The sequence below is a fragment of the Bufo bufo genome, chromosome 5, assembly GCF_905171765.1.
Source record: "Bufo bufo chromosome 5, aBufBuf1.1, whole genome shotgun sequence".
NCBI classification, from domain to species: Eukaryota; Metazoa; Chordata; class Amphibia; order Anura; family Bufonidae; genus Bufo; species Bufo bufo.
The window spans coordinates 420468527-420488527 of NC_053393.1; the positions used below are offsets into that span (position 1 = coordinate 420468527).

At 42.7% G+C, this 20001-nt stretch overlaps 1 protein-coding gene across 1 annotated transcript in view; it reads right to left on the reverse strand.

Annotated features, from left to right (window-relative positions):
* The window catches only part of GADL1 (glutamate decarboxylase like 1), a 476825-nt gene that overhangs the window by 253551 nt on the left and 203273 nt on the right, over positions 1–20001 (reverse strand). The window contains exon 8 of the mRNA XM_040433316.1: positions 17723–17777. Within this exon, the coding sequence (XP_040289250.1) occupies positions 17723–17777 (55 nt within the window). The remainder of the gene's footprint in view (positions 1–17722; positions 17778–20001) is intronic.

Sequence of the window (20001 nt, forward strand, 5' to 3'; positions counted from 1 at the left end):
TCCCTGCTCCCTATTCTGTGTTAACCCCTGCTGTACCCCTGTAACCCTGTGTCTGTGGCCTGCATTTACCCTTCCAGCGCTACAGTTTACCCTTCATTCATAGGGATAGTTTTAGAGCCAGGTTGGATGGGCTGCTAATGTGTATGTGTGTATATTAGTTAGAGTTTGTGGGTGGAATTCGGGATTTTGTAGTGTAGTTTAGTATTGTATTTTTAGTACTGTATTGTTAGTGCATTGCATGCCTTGTGTACTGTAGGTGTTATTAAATATTGTGTGTTATTTGTACCTACTGTGTAACTTGTAGTTATTAGAGGTAGTTAGTTCAGTAAGGCGCATGCAGCTAGCTTAGTGATTAGCGTAAGGCAAGGTGAAAGTATTACTCTTTATTTAAGGTATAAATAGGCAGAGTCATCACTAGACGACTTCTCCTATTTATGAATATTAATTATTGATATTTGCATAAATATTGGTAATTAATATTCCCCCTTTACACACCTCTACCCTATAAATAAACCCGATCTGGCCGCCATTTTACATTCTGTTTTTTGACAATGTAGGTAGAGGTTGCTGTGTGGAGCAGAGACACCAAACGCTAGCTAATAGGGCCACAAAAGTCCTTTTAAAGACTGGTATAGGTGTGCTATCGATAGGTGTGACATACTGAGGGGTGTAATATACTTATAATTTACTTTCTAACATAGAAAGTATATTATAGTGCATTTGTATCGTGTAGCAGTTGTGTGCGATTCTGCTGCAATACTGCAGCTATACAGAGGGACAAACGCTATTGGAACAACTAATTGCAACTGGTGTGATATACCAGTTGCCCCCCAAAAATCAGATTGAGGCAGGGGTGTGATATACAGTACAGACCAAAGTTTGGACACACCTTCTCATTCAAAGAGTTTTCTTTGTTTTCATGACTATGAAAATTGTAGATTCACACTGAAGGCATCAAAACTATGAATTAACACATGTGGAATTATATACATAACAAACAAGTGTGAAACAACTGAAAATATGTCATATTCTAGGTTCTTCAAAGTAGCCACCTTTTGCTTTGATTACTGCTTTGCACACTCTTGGCATTCTCTTGATGAGCTTCAAGAGGTAGTCCCCTGAAATGGTTTTCACTTCACAGGTGTGCCCTGTCAGGTTTAATAAGTGGGATTTCTTGCCTTATAAATGGGGTTGGGACCATCAGTTGCGTTGAGGAGAAGTCAGGTGGATACACAGCTGATAGTCCTACTGAATAGACTGTTAAAATTTGTATTATGGCAAGACAAAAGCAGCTAAGTAAAGAAAAACGAGTGGCCATCATTACTTTAAGAAATGAAGGTCAGTCAGTCAGCCGAAAAATTGGGAAAACTTTGAAAGTAAGGGCTATTTGACCATGAAGGAGAGTGATGGGGTGCTGCGCCAGATGACCTGGCCTCCACAATCACCGGACCTGAATCCAATCGAGATGGTTTGGGGTGAGCTGGACCGCAGAGTGAAGGCAAAAGGGCCAACAAGTGCTAAGCATCTCTGTGCAAAGCAGTAATCAAAGCAAAAGGTGGCTACTTTAAAGAACCTAGAATATGACATATTTTCAGTTGTTTCACACTTGTTTGTTATGTATATAATTCCACATGTGTTAATTCATAGTTTTGATGCCTTCATAGTCATGAAAATAAAGAAAACTCTTTGAATGAGAAGGTGTGTCCAAACTTTTGGTCTGTACTGTACCTATAATATAATTTCTATATTAGTGCATTTGTATTGTGTAGCATTTGTGTGCTGTTCTGCTGAGATACGCAGCTATACAGATTGACAAACAATATTGGAACAACTAATTGCAACTGGTGTGATATAAAAAAAACACCCATTTTTTGCAATACACAAAATCTGGTGCCTTTGCTGCATTTGTCACAGTGAAATACAAACTTGAAATACTGCAATTATATTTTGCACCAGTTGCCACCCAAAAATCTGATTGAGGCAGGGGTGTGATATACCTATAATATAATTTCTATATAGTGCATTTGTATTGTGTAGCAGTTGTGTGCTGTTCTGCTGAGATACCGCAGCTATACAGAGGGAGAAACAATATTGGAACAACTAATTGCAACTGGTGTGATATACCAGTTGCCCCCCAAAAAATTTGATTGAGGCAGAGGTATGATATACCTATAATATAATTTCTATATAGTACATAAGCATTGTGCAGCATTTGTGTGCGGTTCTGCTGAGATACCACAGCTATACAGAGGGACAAACAATATTGGAACAACTAATTGCAACTGTTGTGATGTACCAGTAGCCCCTAAAAAAATCTGATTGAGGCAGGGGTGTGATATACATATAATATAATTTATATATAGTGCATTTGTATTGTGTAGCATTTGTGTGCTGTTCTACTGAGATACCGCAGCTAAACAGAGGGACAAACAATATTGGAACAACTAATTGCAACTGGTGTGATATACCAATTGCCCCCAAAAAAATTTGATTGAGGCAAGGGTGTGATATACCTATAATATAATTTCTGTATAGTACATATGTATTGTGCAGCATTTGTGTGCGGTTCTGCTGAGATACCTCAGCTATACAGAAGGACAAACAATATTGGAACAACTAATTGCAACTGGCCTGATATACCCGTTGCCCCTAACAAAATCTGATTGAGGCAGGGGTGTGATATACCTATAATATATTTTCTATATAGTGCATTTGTATTGTGTAGCATTTGTGTGCTGTTCTGCTGAGATACCGCAGCTATACAGAGGGACAAACAATATTGGAACAACTAATTGCAACTGGTGTGATATAAAAAAACGCCCATTTCTTGCAATACGCAAAATCTGGTGCCTTTGCTGCATTTGTCACAGTGAAATACAAACTTGAAATACTGCAATTATATTCTGGGTTTTAAAAAAACACCCATTTTTTGAAAGACCCTACATCTGGGGCCTTTGCTGCATTTGTCACAGTTAAATACAAGCTTGAAATACTGTAATTATATTCTGGGCTTTAAATAAACACCCATTTTTTGAAAGACCCTACATATGGGGCCTTTGCTGCATTTGTCACAGTCCAATACAAGCGTTATAGTCCGCTGTTATATTCTGGTATTAGATACTCTGTTAGATACTTCTGTTACATTTTAGTTTTTTTTAAAAACACCCATTTTGTGCAAGATAATACATTTGTGGCCTTTGTTGCATTTGTAACAGTCAAATACAAGCTTTAAATACTGGTGTTATATTCTGGTTTTAAAAAAAACACCCATTTTGGGCAAAATTTATTTGGGGTCTTTGCTGCATTTCTGACAGTCCAATACAAGTGTTAAATACTGCTGTTATATTCTTGTTTTTTTTTTTAAAACACCCATTTTGAGCAAGATAATACATTTGCGGCCTTTGCTGCATTTCTGACAGTCCAATACAAGTGTTAGATACTGCTGTCATATTCTTGTTTTAAAAAAACACCCATTTTGAGCAAGATAATACATTTGAGGCCTTTGTTGCATTTGTGACAGTCAAATACAAACTGCTGTTATATTTTGGGTCTAAAAAAACACCAACATTTTGAGCAAGATAATACATCTGGGGCCTTTGCTGCATTTGTCACAGTCAAATACAACCAGTCAATACTGCAGTTACATTGTTGGTGGACAAATTAACATTTTTTTGTTGTGTGACCTCAAGAAATGTTTCCTCTTTTTGACACCGGCACTGCCTTACTCTCAGTGAACTTAATTGTTGACTATTGGCGGTTACATTGTCGTCTTACAAAAAACATCTGTTAGTTTGGTGGGTGAACGCAAAGAATGAGGAGAGCGTCAAATAAGGGACGTGGCCCCGGTCGTGGTGCTGCTGGTGGAGCTCCTGCTGCAGGGAGAGGACGTGGTCGATCTGTGCCAGCTACAATCACAAGTGACACACCTTCCTTAGGTGCGAGTAGGCGACAGAACCATCAGCGTTATTTGGTAGGGCCTAATGCGGCTCTACGAATGGCGAGGCCAGAATAAGTACAGGCGATAGTAGATTGGGTTGCTGACAGTGCCTCCAGTTCCTTCACATTGTCTCCCACCCAGTCTCCCGCTGAAAGATCAGAGTTGGCACCTGCAGCCCATGTCCATCAGTCCTTCACCTCACCCCATGCAAATCAGCCAAGCAGTCTGAGCCCCAAATCATGGAGCAGTCTCTTCTGCTTTTTGATTACTCTGCTAGCAGGGTTTCCCAGGGCCATCCACATAGCCTTGCCCCAGAAGTGGAAGAGATTGGGTGCACCGATACCCAACCACTTATGTTTCAGGATGAGTACATGGGAGGACCACCACAGCACATCTCGGATGATGACGAAACAAAGGTGCCAACTGCTGTGGCTTTCTACAGTGTATAGACCGACAAGGAGGGCAGGGTTAAAGACTGGGTTGCGGATGATGTGGAGGACGATGAGATCCTCGACCCCACATGTAATCAAGGTCATGCGAGTGACCTGTGTAGTTTAGAGGAAGAGGCGGTGGTCGCACAGAGCCACCAGCACAGCAGAAGAGGGAGCAGGGTGCAAAAGCGGAGCAGCCGTCCCCTAGACAGTACGCCTGCTACTGCCCACCGCACCAAGGGACCGAGCACACCAAAGCCAGCTCCAAGGAGTTCCCTGGCATGGCAGTTCTTCAGACAATTTGCTGACGACAAGACACAAGTGGTTTGCACGCTGTGCAATCAGAGCCTGCCAGTTCCACCTGCCACCCCGCAAACAGAGGATCTGACAGAAATGCCACCAGCTGTGTCACCAAGCATCTCCACAATGTCCCATGGAAGTGTTCAACTCTCTATCTCTAACACTGGAGCGAAATAGGAAGTACCCCCATACCCAACCGCGATCCCTGGCCCTAAATGGCAGCATTATAAAATTACTGGCCTTTGAAAGGCTGTAATTCCATCTGGTGGAGACAGAGAGTTTTAAAAGCCTTATGGCGGACGCTGTCCTATATTACGTCGTGCCCAGCCGCCACTACTTTTCCAGGTGACCCATCCCTTCCCTGCACATCCAAGTGGGGGACAAAATCAGGTCTGCACTGCGCAACCCCATCTGTGGCAAGGTCCACCTAACTACGGATACATGGACCAGTAAGCACTGTCAGGGATGTTATATCTCCTTAACAGCACAGTGGGTAAATGCAGTGGCGGCTGGGCCTGAGGCGGATAGCAGTTTGGCGCATGTCCTTCCACCACCGACGATTGCAGGGCGCTTCAGTTTGTCTTTTGCTGCTTCCTCCTCCTACTCCGCTTCCTCATCCTCTACCTCCTCCTCATCCGCTCAGCGTAACAACTTCACCACCAACTTCAGCACAGCCAGAGGTAAACGACAGCAGGCAGTTTTAAAACGTATCTGTTTGGGGGACAAACCCCACACCACGCGGAGCTGTGGACAAGCATGGAACAACAGACTGATGAGTGGTTGGTGCCAGTGAGCCTCAAGCCCAGCCTGGTGTTGTGCGATAATGGGCGAAATCTCGTAGCAGCTCTGGGACTAGCCGGTTTGACGCACATCCCTTGCCTGGTGCATGTGCTGAATTTGGTGGTGCAGAGGTTCCTTAAAAATAACCCCGATATGTTCTCACCCTGCTGCTGCTCGCCTGTCAGCGTTGCAGCGTAAATTCGGCCTTCACGCTCAACGCCTCATATGCGACGTGCACCTTGCACATGCTGGCCCGACTGTGTGAGCAGCAGCAGGCGATAGTGGAGTTTCAGCTGCAGCACGCACGGGTGAGTCGCTCTGCGGAATAGCACTCCTTCACGACCAATAAGTGGGCCTCCATGCAGGACCTGTGTGCCTTGTTGCGCTGTTTCGAGTACTCCACCAACATGGCCAGTGCCGATGACGCTGTTCTCAGCGTTACTATCCCACTTCTATGCCTCCTTGAAAAAACGCTTCGGGCGATGATGGAAGAGGATGTGTCACAGGAGGAGGAAGAGGAGGAAGAGGGATCATTTCATAGGGTTTCCGGCCAGTCATTCACAAGTGGCTCCGAGGGTGGGTTCCTGCACCCACAAACGCCAGGTACACAATTGTCCAGCCAGGGCACAGTTCTGGAGGATGACGAGGTGGAGGATGAGGAGGAACCATGTTCACAGCAGGGTGGCACCCAAACCAGCTCATGGCCATCACTGGTGCGTGGCTGGGGGGATACAGAGGACACAGACGATACACCTCCCACAGAGGACAGCTTTTCATTGCCTCTGGGCAGCCTAGCACACATGAGCGATTACATGCTGCAGTGTCTCCGCAACAACCGCCGAGTTGCCCAAATTCTAACTTGTGCTTATTTCTGGGTGGCTACGCTGCTGGATCCCCGTTACAAGGACAATGTACCGTCCTTAATTCCGTCACTGGAGCGTGATCATAAGATGCGCGAGTACAAGCGCTGCTGGTGGCATTCACACCTGACAGTGGGGGCACAGTGGAAGCACAAGACGAAGGCAGAGGAGCTGGGGCACAGCCAGCATCTCAGAAGGCAGGGTTAGCATGGCCGAAATGTGGAAAAGCTATGTCAGCACACCACAACAACCAGCACCACCAGCTGATATGGAACGTCTTAGCAGGAGGAAGCATTTCACCAACATGGTGTAATGACCGGCGTCACGCAAAGGGAGGGAAACGGGAAGGCCCTGTCCAAGGGAGAGGGAAAGGTGGTGACCCCTGACTCACCTTGAGGCTGGCACCTGACTGCCCTGACGTCCCTAGACGGGTTACTCACCCGTACGCCGATCACGTGCCTAAACCCTGGCTTTCCCTAAGATGAGCCCTATGTAGTGAACGGGGCGGTGGGATCACTAGTCCGCACCACTGACACTAAAAGGAAAACACCAAGGAGAGGACAGACAACACAGACAAAACATATAATCCCAGGTGGGCGACCACAGCAGACAACAAAAGCCCAACAGGGATCCAGAGGGTAACGTTCTGAAACAACAACCAGGGAACACAGCTACACAGCTCTAGTGGGTCAGTATAGAAGTCCAGGCAGGAAGCTCTACAGTATATCTGGCAACCAGAGAAGTGAGAAATGGGAATATAAGGAGGTTGGGATTGCTGGACAAGAAACAGCTGAGGAGGAGAAGCTACGGATCCCTGAGTGAGCCAAAAATGATTGCAAGGCAAACCCAGAAAGCTACCATTAAGAAAAAGCACTGCTTTTAGACATAGAGCGCTCAGCCACCCGCTGCGACTTCATGACCCCGGGTATAACGGAGTCAGACGTGGCTCTTGACACCCTCGTGACAGATGGTGGAGCAGTATGTGTGCACACGCCTACACGTACTGAATGACGGGTCTGCCCCCTTCAACTTCTGGGTCTCCAAATTTGGCACATGGCATAACCTTGCCCAATACGCCCTGGAGGTGCTGGCATGCCCTGCAGCCAGTGTATTATCTGAACGTGTGCTTAGCACGGCAGTGGGCGTTATCACAGACAAGCGCAGCCGCCTGTCCACAGCCAATGTGGACAAGCTCACGTTCATTAAAATGAACCAGGCATGGATCCCACAGGACTTGTCCGTACCTTGTGCAGAATAGACATGTATACCAGCCTTACCCAGCCATTGTTATACTACAGCGCAATTGCTCATTGTTGTATTTTGGAGATACCACACTCTTTTGGAGTGTACCCTAATTTAAAAAAAAAAAAAAAAACCTGTGTTGGCTACCTCGTCCTCCTCCACCGCTGCTTCCACCTACACTGCTACGTCCACCACCTCCTCAAACTCCTACTCCATATGGAATTCCACCTCATAAATCAAGTTTTTTTATTTTTATTTGTACATATTTTATTTTATGTCATTTCACTGTTCATTTTTTGGGTGAAATTAACCAGTTTTTGGGTGTGATATACCACTGCTCCACCGGTTATAGACACGCATTATAGACATGCCACAGTGTCTGGGTTTGGAGCATTTTCACCCGTTTAGGCTAGTGAGTTTTTGTCCTTATGTGTATGGAATGTGCCACTTTATATCGTTGGTAACATTCTTTTGCACTTGGTAGCTTCTGTGTCACATGGTCTGTTGTGGGTGCGGCTCATAGCTTTATTTTACCTCACAATGCATTTGTGATACTACTATGGAGGCATGTGAGAGCCTGGCTGTGAGTTAATTGCACTGTTCAGACCCTGTTCACACACCACGGGCAGTTTAGTGGTAGGACCCCATGCTTGCTGAGACACTGTGATGTGGTGCATGAGGGGCTCGAATATGTTCCTGACTGGAAGATATTTGCATAGTTCTCAGCTTTTAACATCGGCTTAAGGAATTAGCTAGTATTGTCAGTTGCGTATCATTTTGGTGCATTTTTTGCTGTGATTTGTGTATATATATTTTTTCATCTGCACAATGTATCATTTTGTGTAAAATGTTCTTGTGGTGCATGCGGTCCACACCGGCATCCTCCATTGTACGCATTTTTTGCTGGGGATTGCCATTGTCTGCAGACCACATGCGGAGGAATTGCTCCCCCGGTTATAGACACGCCACAGTGTCTGGGTTTGGACCATTTTCAGCCGTTTAAGCCACTTTTTTAGTGAGTTTTTGTCCTTATGTGTATGGAATATGCCACTTTATATCGTTGGTAACATTCTTTTGCACTTGGTAGCTTCTGTGTCACATGGTCTGTTGTGGGTGCGGCTCACAGCTTTATTCTACATTACAGTGCATTTGTGATACTACTATGGAGGCATGTGAGAGCCTGGCTGTGAGTTAATTGCACTGTTCAGACCCTGTTCACACACCACGGGCAGTTTAGTGGTAGGACCCCATGCGTGCTGAGACACCGTGACGTGGTGCATGAGGGGCTCCAATATGTTCCTGTCTGGAAGATATTGGTAAAGTTCTCAGCTTTTAACATCGGACTGAGGAATTAGCTAGTATTGTCAGTTGCGTATCATTTTGGTGCATTTTTTCAGTGAATTGTGTGATATACCACTGCTATACCTAGTAGAAATGTAAAAAAAAAAAAACACTAATCTGTCTGTTACATTTTCGGGTGAAATTCACCAATTTTTGGGTGTGATATACCACTGCTATACCTAGTAGACATGTAAAAAAAAAAATCACTAATTAATCTGTTACATTTTTGGGCGAAATTCACAATTTTTGGGATGTAATATACCCATGCTCTACCTAGAAGACAGGTAAAAAGAAATCACAAATTTGTCTGTTATATTTTTGGGTGAAATTCACCAATTTTTGGGTGTGATATACCACTGCTCTACCTAGTAGGCAGGATAAAAAAATGCACTAATTTGTCTGTTACATTTTCAGGTGCAATTCAACACTTTTTGGGTGTGATATACCACTGCTATACCTAGTAGACAGGTCAAAAACATTCACTAATTTGTCTGTTACATTTTCGGGTGAAATTCACCAATTTTTGGGTTTGATATACCACTGCTATACCTAGTAGACAGCTAAAAAAAATTCACTAATTTGTCTGTTACATTTTTCTGGTGAAATTCACAATTTTTTGGCTGTGATATACCCCTTACAGCTTAATAAATTTCACAAATTTTTCTGTTACATTTTCAGGTCACTTTAAACAATTTATGGCTGTGATATACCCCTGCTCTACCTAGTAGACAGGTTAATAAATTTCACAAATTTTTCTGTGACATTTTAAAATTGTTGCCGTGAATTTTTGCCCTGCTCTGCATAGGTGACAGGGACCGAAATTTTTTAAAATAATCTGTTCCATTGGTGGGTGACATTAACCCATTTCTGGCAAGGAAAAACCACTGCTTTGCATAAGTGACAGGGACTTAAATTTCTAAAATTCGACTTTAATTGGCCCTTCAATTCGATCCTTCTGCTTTAATAACTTGTCCCAAATTTCCGCTTCATCCTATTGCAGCCATTGACCTCCCTTGGATGAGGTCTCCCTTTCTCACGCTCCCTCTCCGGAGTGGAACCCTGATTCGCCGATAACCTTGATCAACATGGTAGGCTCAGAAAAGAACATCAAAAGTTGATCGAGAAGATATCCAAATGGATGGTGGACGTAACAGGGACGTGTGATCAGGCAGAAGTTATCTAGAGTCAACAATTGAAATCTCGCAGTGATCACAGCACTCTGTCTATTCTGACTGGTTTGGGTGCACGTCGTGGTATGTTCCTAGCTCCACCTCTTGGAACTATAATAAGTACTGAGCAATTTAGACAGCACTCCAAAATTTGCTTAGTTGATTTTTATTTGTTTAGCCGGACATGGTGGTTCATTAAACAATGTTTCGGGCAGAGAGAATGCCCTTCATCAGGCTGATGTAAAAAAAAAAAAACATAAGTAAGTACATGATTTTTGTGATACATGATTACAGAAAAAAGAAAGAGATCTATAGTCCCATTTAATCACCTGACCGGGCCGGCACCTCTCAGGGACACACTCGCGATATCGCGAGATTTAGAGAGCGTGGCTCTCCCGCCCACAACATGGCGCAAATCCGCCTATTTAAACAGCAGACACGAGCACCATTGTTATGCTGGCCGTCCGCACCCTCACATGTACCAACTAGGTAAGCAAATCGCATCTTTCTCTCATGTGGTCTGTTCTGATTTCCTCCCCGGTTTCCCCTTTGCCCGTATCACGTGGCTACCTCCTCATCTAGACGGCGTCTCACCTGACTTTCACATTATCTGAATACTCAGATATCCCCTTTTCTGCCTGCATACATGACGCAACTCAACATATACATTTAGTGCCCTCGCTTCTGTACTTATTCCTTTGCTCCATTTGTTGTACACACTATGTATATTGTTGCCACCTGGTGGTCCCCCTGTTCTGATGTTTAATGTACTATGTAACAGCATATCACATTTAAGGTATATTATGTATTTTTGGATATGCATTTGTCTGTATTATGAATTTATCAGTCATACTATAAGACATATTTAAGTTATATTCTGTATTATTTTTGGATATGAATTTATCTGTCCCATGAAAAAATGTGACTATAGATCTCTTTCTTTTTTCTGTAATCATGTATCACAAGAATCATGTACAAACATATGTTTTATTAATATTTTTTACATCAGCCTGATGAAGGGCATTCTCTCTGTCCAAAACGTTGTTTAATGAACCACCATGTCCTGCTAAACTAATAAAAATCAACTAAGCAAATTTTTGAGTGCTGTCTAAATTGCTCAATATCTAGAGTCAACAAAGCGGCAGCAGAGCCTCTCCTGGCTAACGTTTCCAAATCCAAAATACCCCAGTGACATTCCCTATAATTTTGTATTAATCATTCCAAAAACAGGGCATCTTAAGAGTCCTGTATTGTTATCTATTGCCACTACCTCCCCGAGTCGGGAGTGGGTAATTGCCGCGCGCCCCCTCCTTAATCTGGAAGCTTATGCATTAATACTTTGTCCCACATTTCCGCTCGATTACATTTAATTTTATCCATTGACCTCCCTTGGATGTGGTTTCCCTTTCTCAGGCTCCCTCTCCGACCTGGAACCCTGATTCCCCGCCACCCGTGATCACCATGATATTCGCCTAAAAGAACATCGAAAGTTGATAGAGAAGATATCCAATAGGATTGTGGACATCACCGGACTTGCGACATGGTGGAGCAGTTTGTGTGCACACGCCTACACGTACTGAATGATGGGTCTGTCCCCTTCAACTTCTGGGTCTCCAAATTTGGAGGTGCTGGCCTGCCCTGCAGCCAGTGTATTGTCTGAACGTATGTTTAGCATGACTGGAGGGGGTTATCACAGGTTAGATTTCCCAATGTTTTGGGGTGTACCCTAATTTAAAAAATTAAATTAAATTTAAAACCAAAAAGCAGTGTAGGCTACCTCCTCCACCGCCGCTTCCACCTACACCGCCACATCCACCGCCTCCTCAACCTCCTACTCCATCTGGGCCTCGTCCTCCTAGATCAAGATTGTTATTTTTTTTTTTACGTATTTTATGTTATTTGAAGTCATTTCCCTATCAACTTTTGTCTGCAGAGCACTTGCCATGATCTTAACCACATTTTGATGCCATTTGCAGCCCTCTCCCTTGTAGCCCTTTCCATGACATTTTTACAGGCATTTTAGTGCTCAATAGTTCGGGTCCCCATTGACTTTAATGGGGTTCGGGGTCAAGTTTGGGTCAAGTTCGGGTCCCGAACTAGAACTTTTTTGTGAAGTTCGGCCGAACCCGAACATCCAGGTGTCCGCTTAACTATAGTGCCTATACTACACTGGCCTGCAGTCAAATTGATATTGAATGACCTTCTAATATACTTCCAGCCACATAATTACTTGTTTTTCTCTGTCCGGTGATTGTCTAATGCAATATGTTTGCATGTTCGGTGAATCGCGAATGCGCAAAGTTCACCGCGAAACGACCGCCGGGCTATCTCTATTTGTGGCAACGAATTGCATTTTTTCGAAAATGGCTGCTGCACATGTTACAAAGTGAAATTAAGATGCCTGGGAATGAGGGAGCACCCACAATGCCATGCAGACAGCCAATTAGCAGATAGCCAGCCCCTGTGATGTCACTGCCCTATAAAAAGCCTCCTCATGCCCCGGTCTCTGCCATTTTACAGTGAACTTAGTGCAGAAAGAGATGTTGCAGGCACTAGGGATAGTGTTTAGAAAAGACTTTATAAAAAAAAAAAAATTATTGAACTGTTCAGGGAAAGATTATTCATAGTGTAGGGAAAGGATAGGGAGGCATTATCTACACTGTAGGGAGAAAGCAGGAGAGTGTAAAGCCTGGGTAATAGGAGCTATTCTATTACACCTTACTGCACTAATTGGGGTTACTACTAAAATTGATCCATTACTAGAGATTTCAGGTTGTTTTAAACAGTAATTGCAGTAATCCTAGCATCTGATATTGGGTTGAAAGTGCTGTCTGATACAACCAGTTTTGTGGTATATTTAGTCGATATCTAACTACTTGTATTCATCTTTGCTTCTGTACTGAAAGTGAAATCTGATCTAACCAGTTTTGGGGTGTATTTATTTTAAATATATAAAAGCACCTCCATTCATCCTTGTTTCTGGAGTGAATTTGCACCCTGAAACAACCAGTTTTGGGGTGTGTTTATTTCATATATAAAAGTACCTCCATTCATCCTCGTTTCTGGGGTGAATTTGAGGACTGAAACAACCAGTTTTGGGGTGTATTTATTTTAAATATATAAAAGTACTTCCATTCATCCTTGCTTTTGGGATGAATTTGCAGTCTGATACAATCAGTTTTGGGGTTTGTTTATTTAAGTCTGATACAACCAGTTTTGGGGTTTGTTTATTTTATATATAAAAGTAATTCCATTCATCCTTGCTTTTGAGGTGAATTTGTAGTCTGATACAACCAGTTTTGGGGTGTGTTTCATTTTAAATATATAAAAGTACTTTCATTTATCCTTGCTTTTGGGGTGAATCTGCAGTCTGATACAACCAGCTTTGGTGTGTATTTATTTAGTTGATACGGTATATAAGGGAATCCATTCTTCCTTGATTCTGGGGTGAAATGGTGTTCTGATACAGTCAGTTTTTTGGTGTATTTAGTTTATATATAAGTACTTGTGGTCTGGCATGCTGCATGGGTGAAGAAAGCCCGCTCCTCGTACTTAAGGAAAACAAAAAAGATACTACAGATGATCACAACATAAAGGCCGAGAACAGATAACCCGAAAAGGGTTAGCGGCTGAGGCCGCCGTTCGCCGAAGCAGAACACTTCTCTGCAGTGTCGTACCTACCATATAGGCAGACCACGCAGCTGCTATGGGGCCCGTGAGAAAGAGGGGCCAGAAGTGGAGGAGAGGCCCCGCCGCCTAATTGCTCCTGTTTATCTTTCTAAAGCTAAACGACCTTTGATGATGTCATCATAGGTCCTGTAAGGGAACTGCACAGTGTAAAGTGTAGTTCCCAGGTTAGAACAGTGCATCTGCCAGGACCTGTGATGACATCATCTTCAACATCACAGGTCCTGCAGAATCTAGCAAAGGAACTGCACCAAAAATGGTGTAGTTCCTAGGTTTCAAAGGTATATCTGCCAGGACCTGTGATGACATCATCACAGGTCCTTCAACCCCTAACAGCAAGTATTAGAAGTTCACAAGCAGCTCTGCATTGATCCATACAGACTGGAATGGAGTGGTAAGAGGAGGTCCTCCACTTTTCTCTTCATTTTCCCCCCACCCATGCCCTGTTTTTACTCATTGCTAACTAATCGCTAATGTATAATACTTCAGACAGGTACAGTGACGACTACTACCTCATGTACCTCACACACAGTGACCATAATGTATAACTGACCACATATTTCTGTAAACACTGCATCTACAGTATTATACCTTCTATGTCTCACATCAATACACTGCTCTGTGTGTGTGTGTGTGTATATATATATATATATATATATATACACACACACACACACACTGCATATATTACACAGTATTATACATGCAATATGTACAGATATATAGTATATACCGCAGTGCACTGATATGTGAGGTACAAGGTATAATAGATGCAGTGTGTACAGATATATAGTATATACAGCAGTGTACTGATATGTGAGGTACGAGGTATAATAGATGCAGTGTGTACAGATATATAGTATATACAGCAGTGTACTGATATGTGAGGTATGAGGTGTCAATACACTGCTGTATTTACTATATACCTGTTCACACTGCATCTATTATACCTCGTACCTCACATATTACACTACTGTATATCTGTATACACTGCATATATTATACTCCATACCTCACATATGAGTACACTGCTGTATATACTATATACCTGTACACACTGCATATATTATACCCTGTACCTCACATATCAAAACACTAGGGAATATACTATATACCTGTACACACTGCATCTATTATACCTCTTTTGTGTGCCAGGGCTGTTTTGTAATCCCAATCCGGCCCTGATGGCATAAATTATAAAACGCAGTAGCAAGAATAGATCATGGAACAAAAGGAGGGGCTATAAAAGGGGAATGGGGGCCCAATTTAGATTCCTGCTATGGGGCCCAGTGATTTTTATGTACGCCCTTGCTTCTCTACATACTATTAGGGTGGTCAAATTCTTTTAAACTTAATTCGATGCCTCAATCAGTAGTTGCAAGGTTGGTGTTAAATAGCGGCCTGATACTACACACTTCATCATCAGGAGAAGAGGGTGGCAGCTTGTGCGTGAGGCAGTGGGTGAGCCAGCAGGGTTGTAGCATGGCCGTGAGTAAGCAGGGTGGCAGCAGTGTGAGATCTGTAGCCAAACTTGCCTGGGGTAGACCACCTGCTACGCAGGAGCCTACCTGTCCGGAAAAAAGTAGCAGTGCACGGGTTCACAGAGGCAGCGGTAGCGGTAGCAGGCATTCAGCATGGAATGGTGGGGGGAAAATGCCATACTCTGTGGTGGGGGAATTTTTCATCAAGGCGCTGGAGGATGATCAGCATGGCCCACTCTGTGACTGGGCCACTGTGTGGATGACTCATGCCATTCCTCATGTGATTCCCACCCTCACCACTCTGTGACTGGGCCACTGTGTTGGCGACTCATGCACTTCCTCATGCGATTCCCACCCTCACCATCATCATGTGATTCCTAATTTTATTCCCAAACTCACCACTCTGTGAACGGGCCACTTTGTTGACTCCTTATGCTGTTGCCACCTCACCACTCGGTCATGGGTGCACAACTTGTTTCACCGTGTAACAGAATAGGTTCTGTTGAAATCTATGTGGAATCTATGTGGAATCAGCTGATGACGGTGTAAAAGGAGTGTGCTTCTTCTTGACGCTAACATTGACCTCTAAGGCTTAGTTCTCACTTGAGTTATTTGGTCAGTTTTGGCACTAAGTGTGACGCCTGTCATCTGAGTGTCATACTGACTCACAGTACTGTTTTACTAGCACAGCTGACTCCCTATGCATGTTTCTGAAATGCACAGGGTTCTAAACCACTTTATAGACTCTCAGGAAATAGCTGTTTTTTTAATGCCATTCGTCACAAATAAATTTGGATCGAATCAAATCTTTTTGGGAAATTCGGCAAACCGTCTAAATTGAATTTTTGAGAAATTCGCTCATCTCTAGTAATGTAGTTATAGTACATTTCTGTATAGAAAATACTGCAGCTCTGTATAGATTATATTCGACCCCCACTGCTTAGCATATGGCCACACAGTAAGGTTTATGTATGCAGTTTTAGAAGCCAAAACCAGGAATAAATTAAAAAAAGAGACACTGTATATGTCCTTTATACTTTTTTTTTCTGTTATGATCCACGCTTGATTTTGCTTTCAAAATTGCATGCAGAAACCAGTCTGTGCGGTTGTACCCTTACAGTGGTAGTGGTGTGTAGGGGTATCCACTAACTAATGTGAGGCTCACATCAGGACTTACAGCTCGTTTTGAGCAAAATTCTTGAAAATTTGATTCAGCTAGTTTGCCTAATTGTACAAAAAAAATTGTCATGAAGCACATTTCTTTGTAAGTAGTGGGTGCAATGAGGGGGAACAGCGATTGACATTAATATTAAGGTCTATAATAAAAAATAAATAAGTAAAATTATACTTTCCTCATCCATTTGATCGTAAAGAGCCCACAGTTTCCATCTTGATTAAAGATCTAGCACCAAATCTCGCGTGGTGCGTGATAATGTCATCACGTCTGCCGGTGTGGTGACGTCATACGACACTGCGCACAAAATTTTGCTCAGGATCTTGACTCAAGATGGTGGCAGTGGGCTCTTCGTGCTCAAATAGATGAGGTGAGTATGATTTTTTTTAACCCCATTTTACCCCATAAAAGCAATCCATAAAGATCTAAAATGTCACAATTATGTTTCATATCAGACAGAAAAAAGTCTCTTTATTTATCCAGAACAAAATTTTCTGCAACAAATCTGCCACATGTGAATTTACCCTTAATACTCATTTACCTGGGACAATACGCAGGGCAATGATTGGGAGTGAACCATTTGATCCCTTGCCTGCTCATTCAGCTGCATTCACATGAGGTAATCATCTCCATATACAGGTAAAACTCGAAAAATTTGAATATTGTGCAAAGTTCATTTATTTCAGTAATGCAACTTAAAAGGTGAAACTAATATATGAGATAGACTCATTACATGCAAAGCGAGATATTTCAAGCCTTTATTTGTGATATGGGCACTTAAAGGGGTTGTCTGCATTCAGAGGTGAACCAGGGCACCACCCAATCTACACTTATTAACCATAAATGAGTGGAGCATCTGAGGTTTTTGTGCTCCGATGATCCCCCTTGTCAAGGGCTGTTTGTTTATAGTTGGACACTGCAAGGCAGAGGCTTCCGTCTTGCAGTGTTCCTGGTGACATTGCTGGCTATAATGGGCGGTTTTTAGCGCTGCCCTAGCCTGTAAAACCATGCTAGGGCAGTACTAAAGACCATTCATTAGTACCAGTGACATCACCGTACTCACTGCTAGGCAGAGGCCTCTGTCTAGCTCACCCATGGATCGTCACCAGATCTCAACAAAGTTCCCTTGCCCTGCACAATTCAGCGCAGGCCAAGGGTGAGCATCGAACCATGAAAAGCTCCGATGCTCCACTCATTCATGGTGAATGAGTGCAGATCAGGTTGTGTCATGGTTCAGCTCTAAACTTGGGAGAGAAGACCTTAGTAGAAATTATCCATTAAATGTTTTAGCTAGATGAGAAAACAGTAGTCTTTACTTACTTCTTCTTTTGCGTTCTGTACTTGTTTATTCAAGTCTTCTGGTATCATTTTTCCTCTAAATAAAACCAAAATTATAATCAAGAACGATTGAATAAAATTGATATAAATATAACATAATCATAAAAAGAATATGCCATAATAGGGAGGTAAATATTATTCTACTACTCTAAAACAAAGGCAAAAGTAAAAAGGTCATAAAATACCATAAAAATATATTTTAAAAAAAGATAATAAATCAGGAAATGTAAAATAACTCTCCAAAATGAAAGGGAATAATATAATTGTACTCAAGAGCATGAAATCATAATAGAAAATATATAAAATCAAAGGTTCATACAGAGTCATAAAAACAGTCCATAGAACACTGAAAAAAAAAGTTTTTCTAGACCACATATGCACACATACATAGTGTATTCATAAATAGGGATGAGCAAACCCGGACTTTTTCACTGGGATTTTTGAATGACTTTATTATTTTCTGTTACAACATCTTATATCGGAAAATAATGGCATTCTTAGAACGGAATGCAAAAGGGAAACCTTTATAGGCATTCCATTTTGCATTCCGTCATAATAAAAGTCTATGGGAGCATAACGGATGCGTCTGGGTTTCCGTTATGCAGGAAAGGATCTGTTAAGCTGGCCACAGACTTCTATTATGACAGAATGTAAAACGGAAGCCTTTAAGAGCCCTCTAATGTACTATGTGCTCGGTCATCCCTATTCAGGATTCATTAGAATGTTCTCCTTTATATGACTGGTAGACAGAGAATTTATCTAATATACTGTATGTTTGTAAATGGGGTTATCTGTGTGATATAGTCTAGGAACAAAGGAACCTATGTAATAGGTGCAGACAAGAGGAACAGAGATAATCGCTGCCTCCATTTTCACACTGCTTTGCAAAAATTAATGGTGAAATCTGATTAGTTCCGGATGCGTCCCGGTGTGTTGCGGCAAACCCGCGCGAGTAGGAATGCAATTGCAGTCAGTTTTGACTGCGATTGCGTTCCGATGTTCAGTTTTTATCGCGCGGGTGCAATGTGTCTTGCACGCGCGTGATAAAAAACCGACTGTGGTACCCAGACCCGAACTTCTTCACAGAAGTTCAGGTTTGGGTTCGGTGTTGTGTAGATGTTATTATTTTCCCTTATAACATGGTTATAAGGGAAAATAATAGCATTCTGAAAACAAAATGCTTAGTAGGTGATCAGTTGAGGGTTAAAAAAAAAATAAAAAAAATTAACTCACCTTCTCCTGTTGTTCGCGTAGTTCTCCCGGTCTTTAGTTCTTTAAAAGATAAACTATGGGCTAAAGGACCTTTGGTGACGTCAGATCACATGCTCCAATCACATGGTCCATCACCGCGGTGATGGACCATGTGATTGGAGCATGTGATCTTACGTCACCAAAGGTCCTTTAGCCCATAGTTCATCTTTTGAGAAGTAAAGAAGAGACCGGGACTTACGCGAACAAACGGAGAAGGTGAGTTAATTTATTTTTATTTTTTTTAACCCTCAACTGATCACTTACTATGCATTCTGTTTTCAGAATGCTATTATTTTCCCTTATAACCATGTTATAAGGGAAAATAATACAGTGAATAGACTGTCACCTAGCAACCATGCGTGAAAATCGCACAGCATCCGCACTTGCTTGCGGATGCTTGCGATTTTCACGCAACCCCATTCACTTCTATGGGGCCTGCGTTGCGTGAAAAACGCAGAATATAGAGCATGCTGCGATTTTCACGCAACGCACAAGTGACGCGTGAAAATCACCGCTCATCTGAACAGCCCCATAGAAATGAATGGGTCAGGATTCAGTGCGGGTGCAATACGTTCACCTACCGCATTGCACCCGCGCGGAATACTCGCCCGTGTGAACGCAGCCTAAGTGTGGTGTCCATACAAAATATTTTGGGGATTAAGTATAGCTACAACCAGAGATATATTTAACACTATGTCTTAGCTTAGGGCTAATGCACACTGCAGATTGCTGTGCATGGAGCTTCTACAGCAATGCATGCAGTCCATTGAGCCTGTAGGACTCCTTTAGTATACAACTTGCCTCCCTGCATATACTCCATTGGACTGCAGATATTCTCCAGTATAAGCTTTCAAGCATATGGCGTCCAATGGAGTGTACCATCCTTTTTTTTTCTGTTCGATTCCTATGATCTGATGCTTATGGAGGAACCGTATTTCCCACACCAAAAGACACACTTCCCCCCCCCCCCAAAAGTGGGGGTTGAAATTGCAGTGTGTATTATGAAGCGA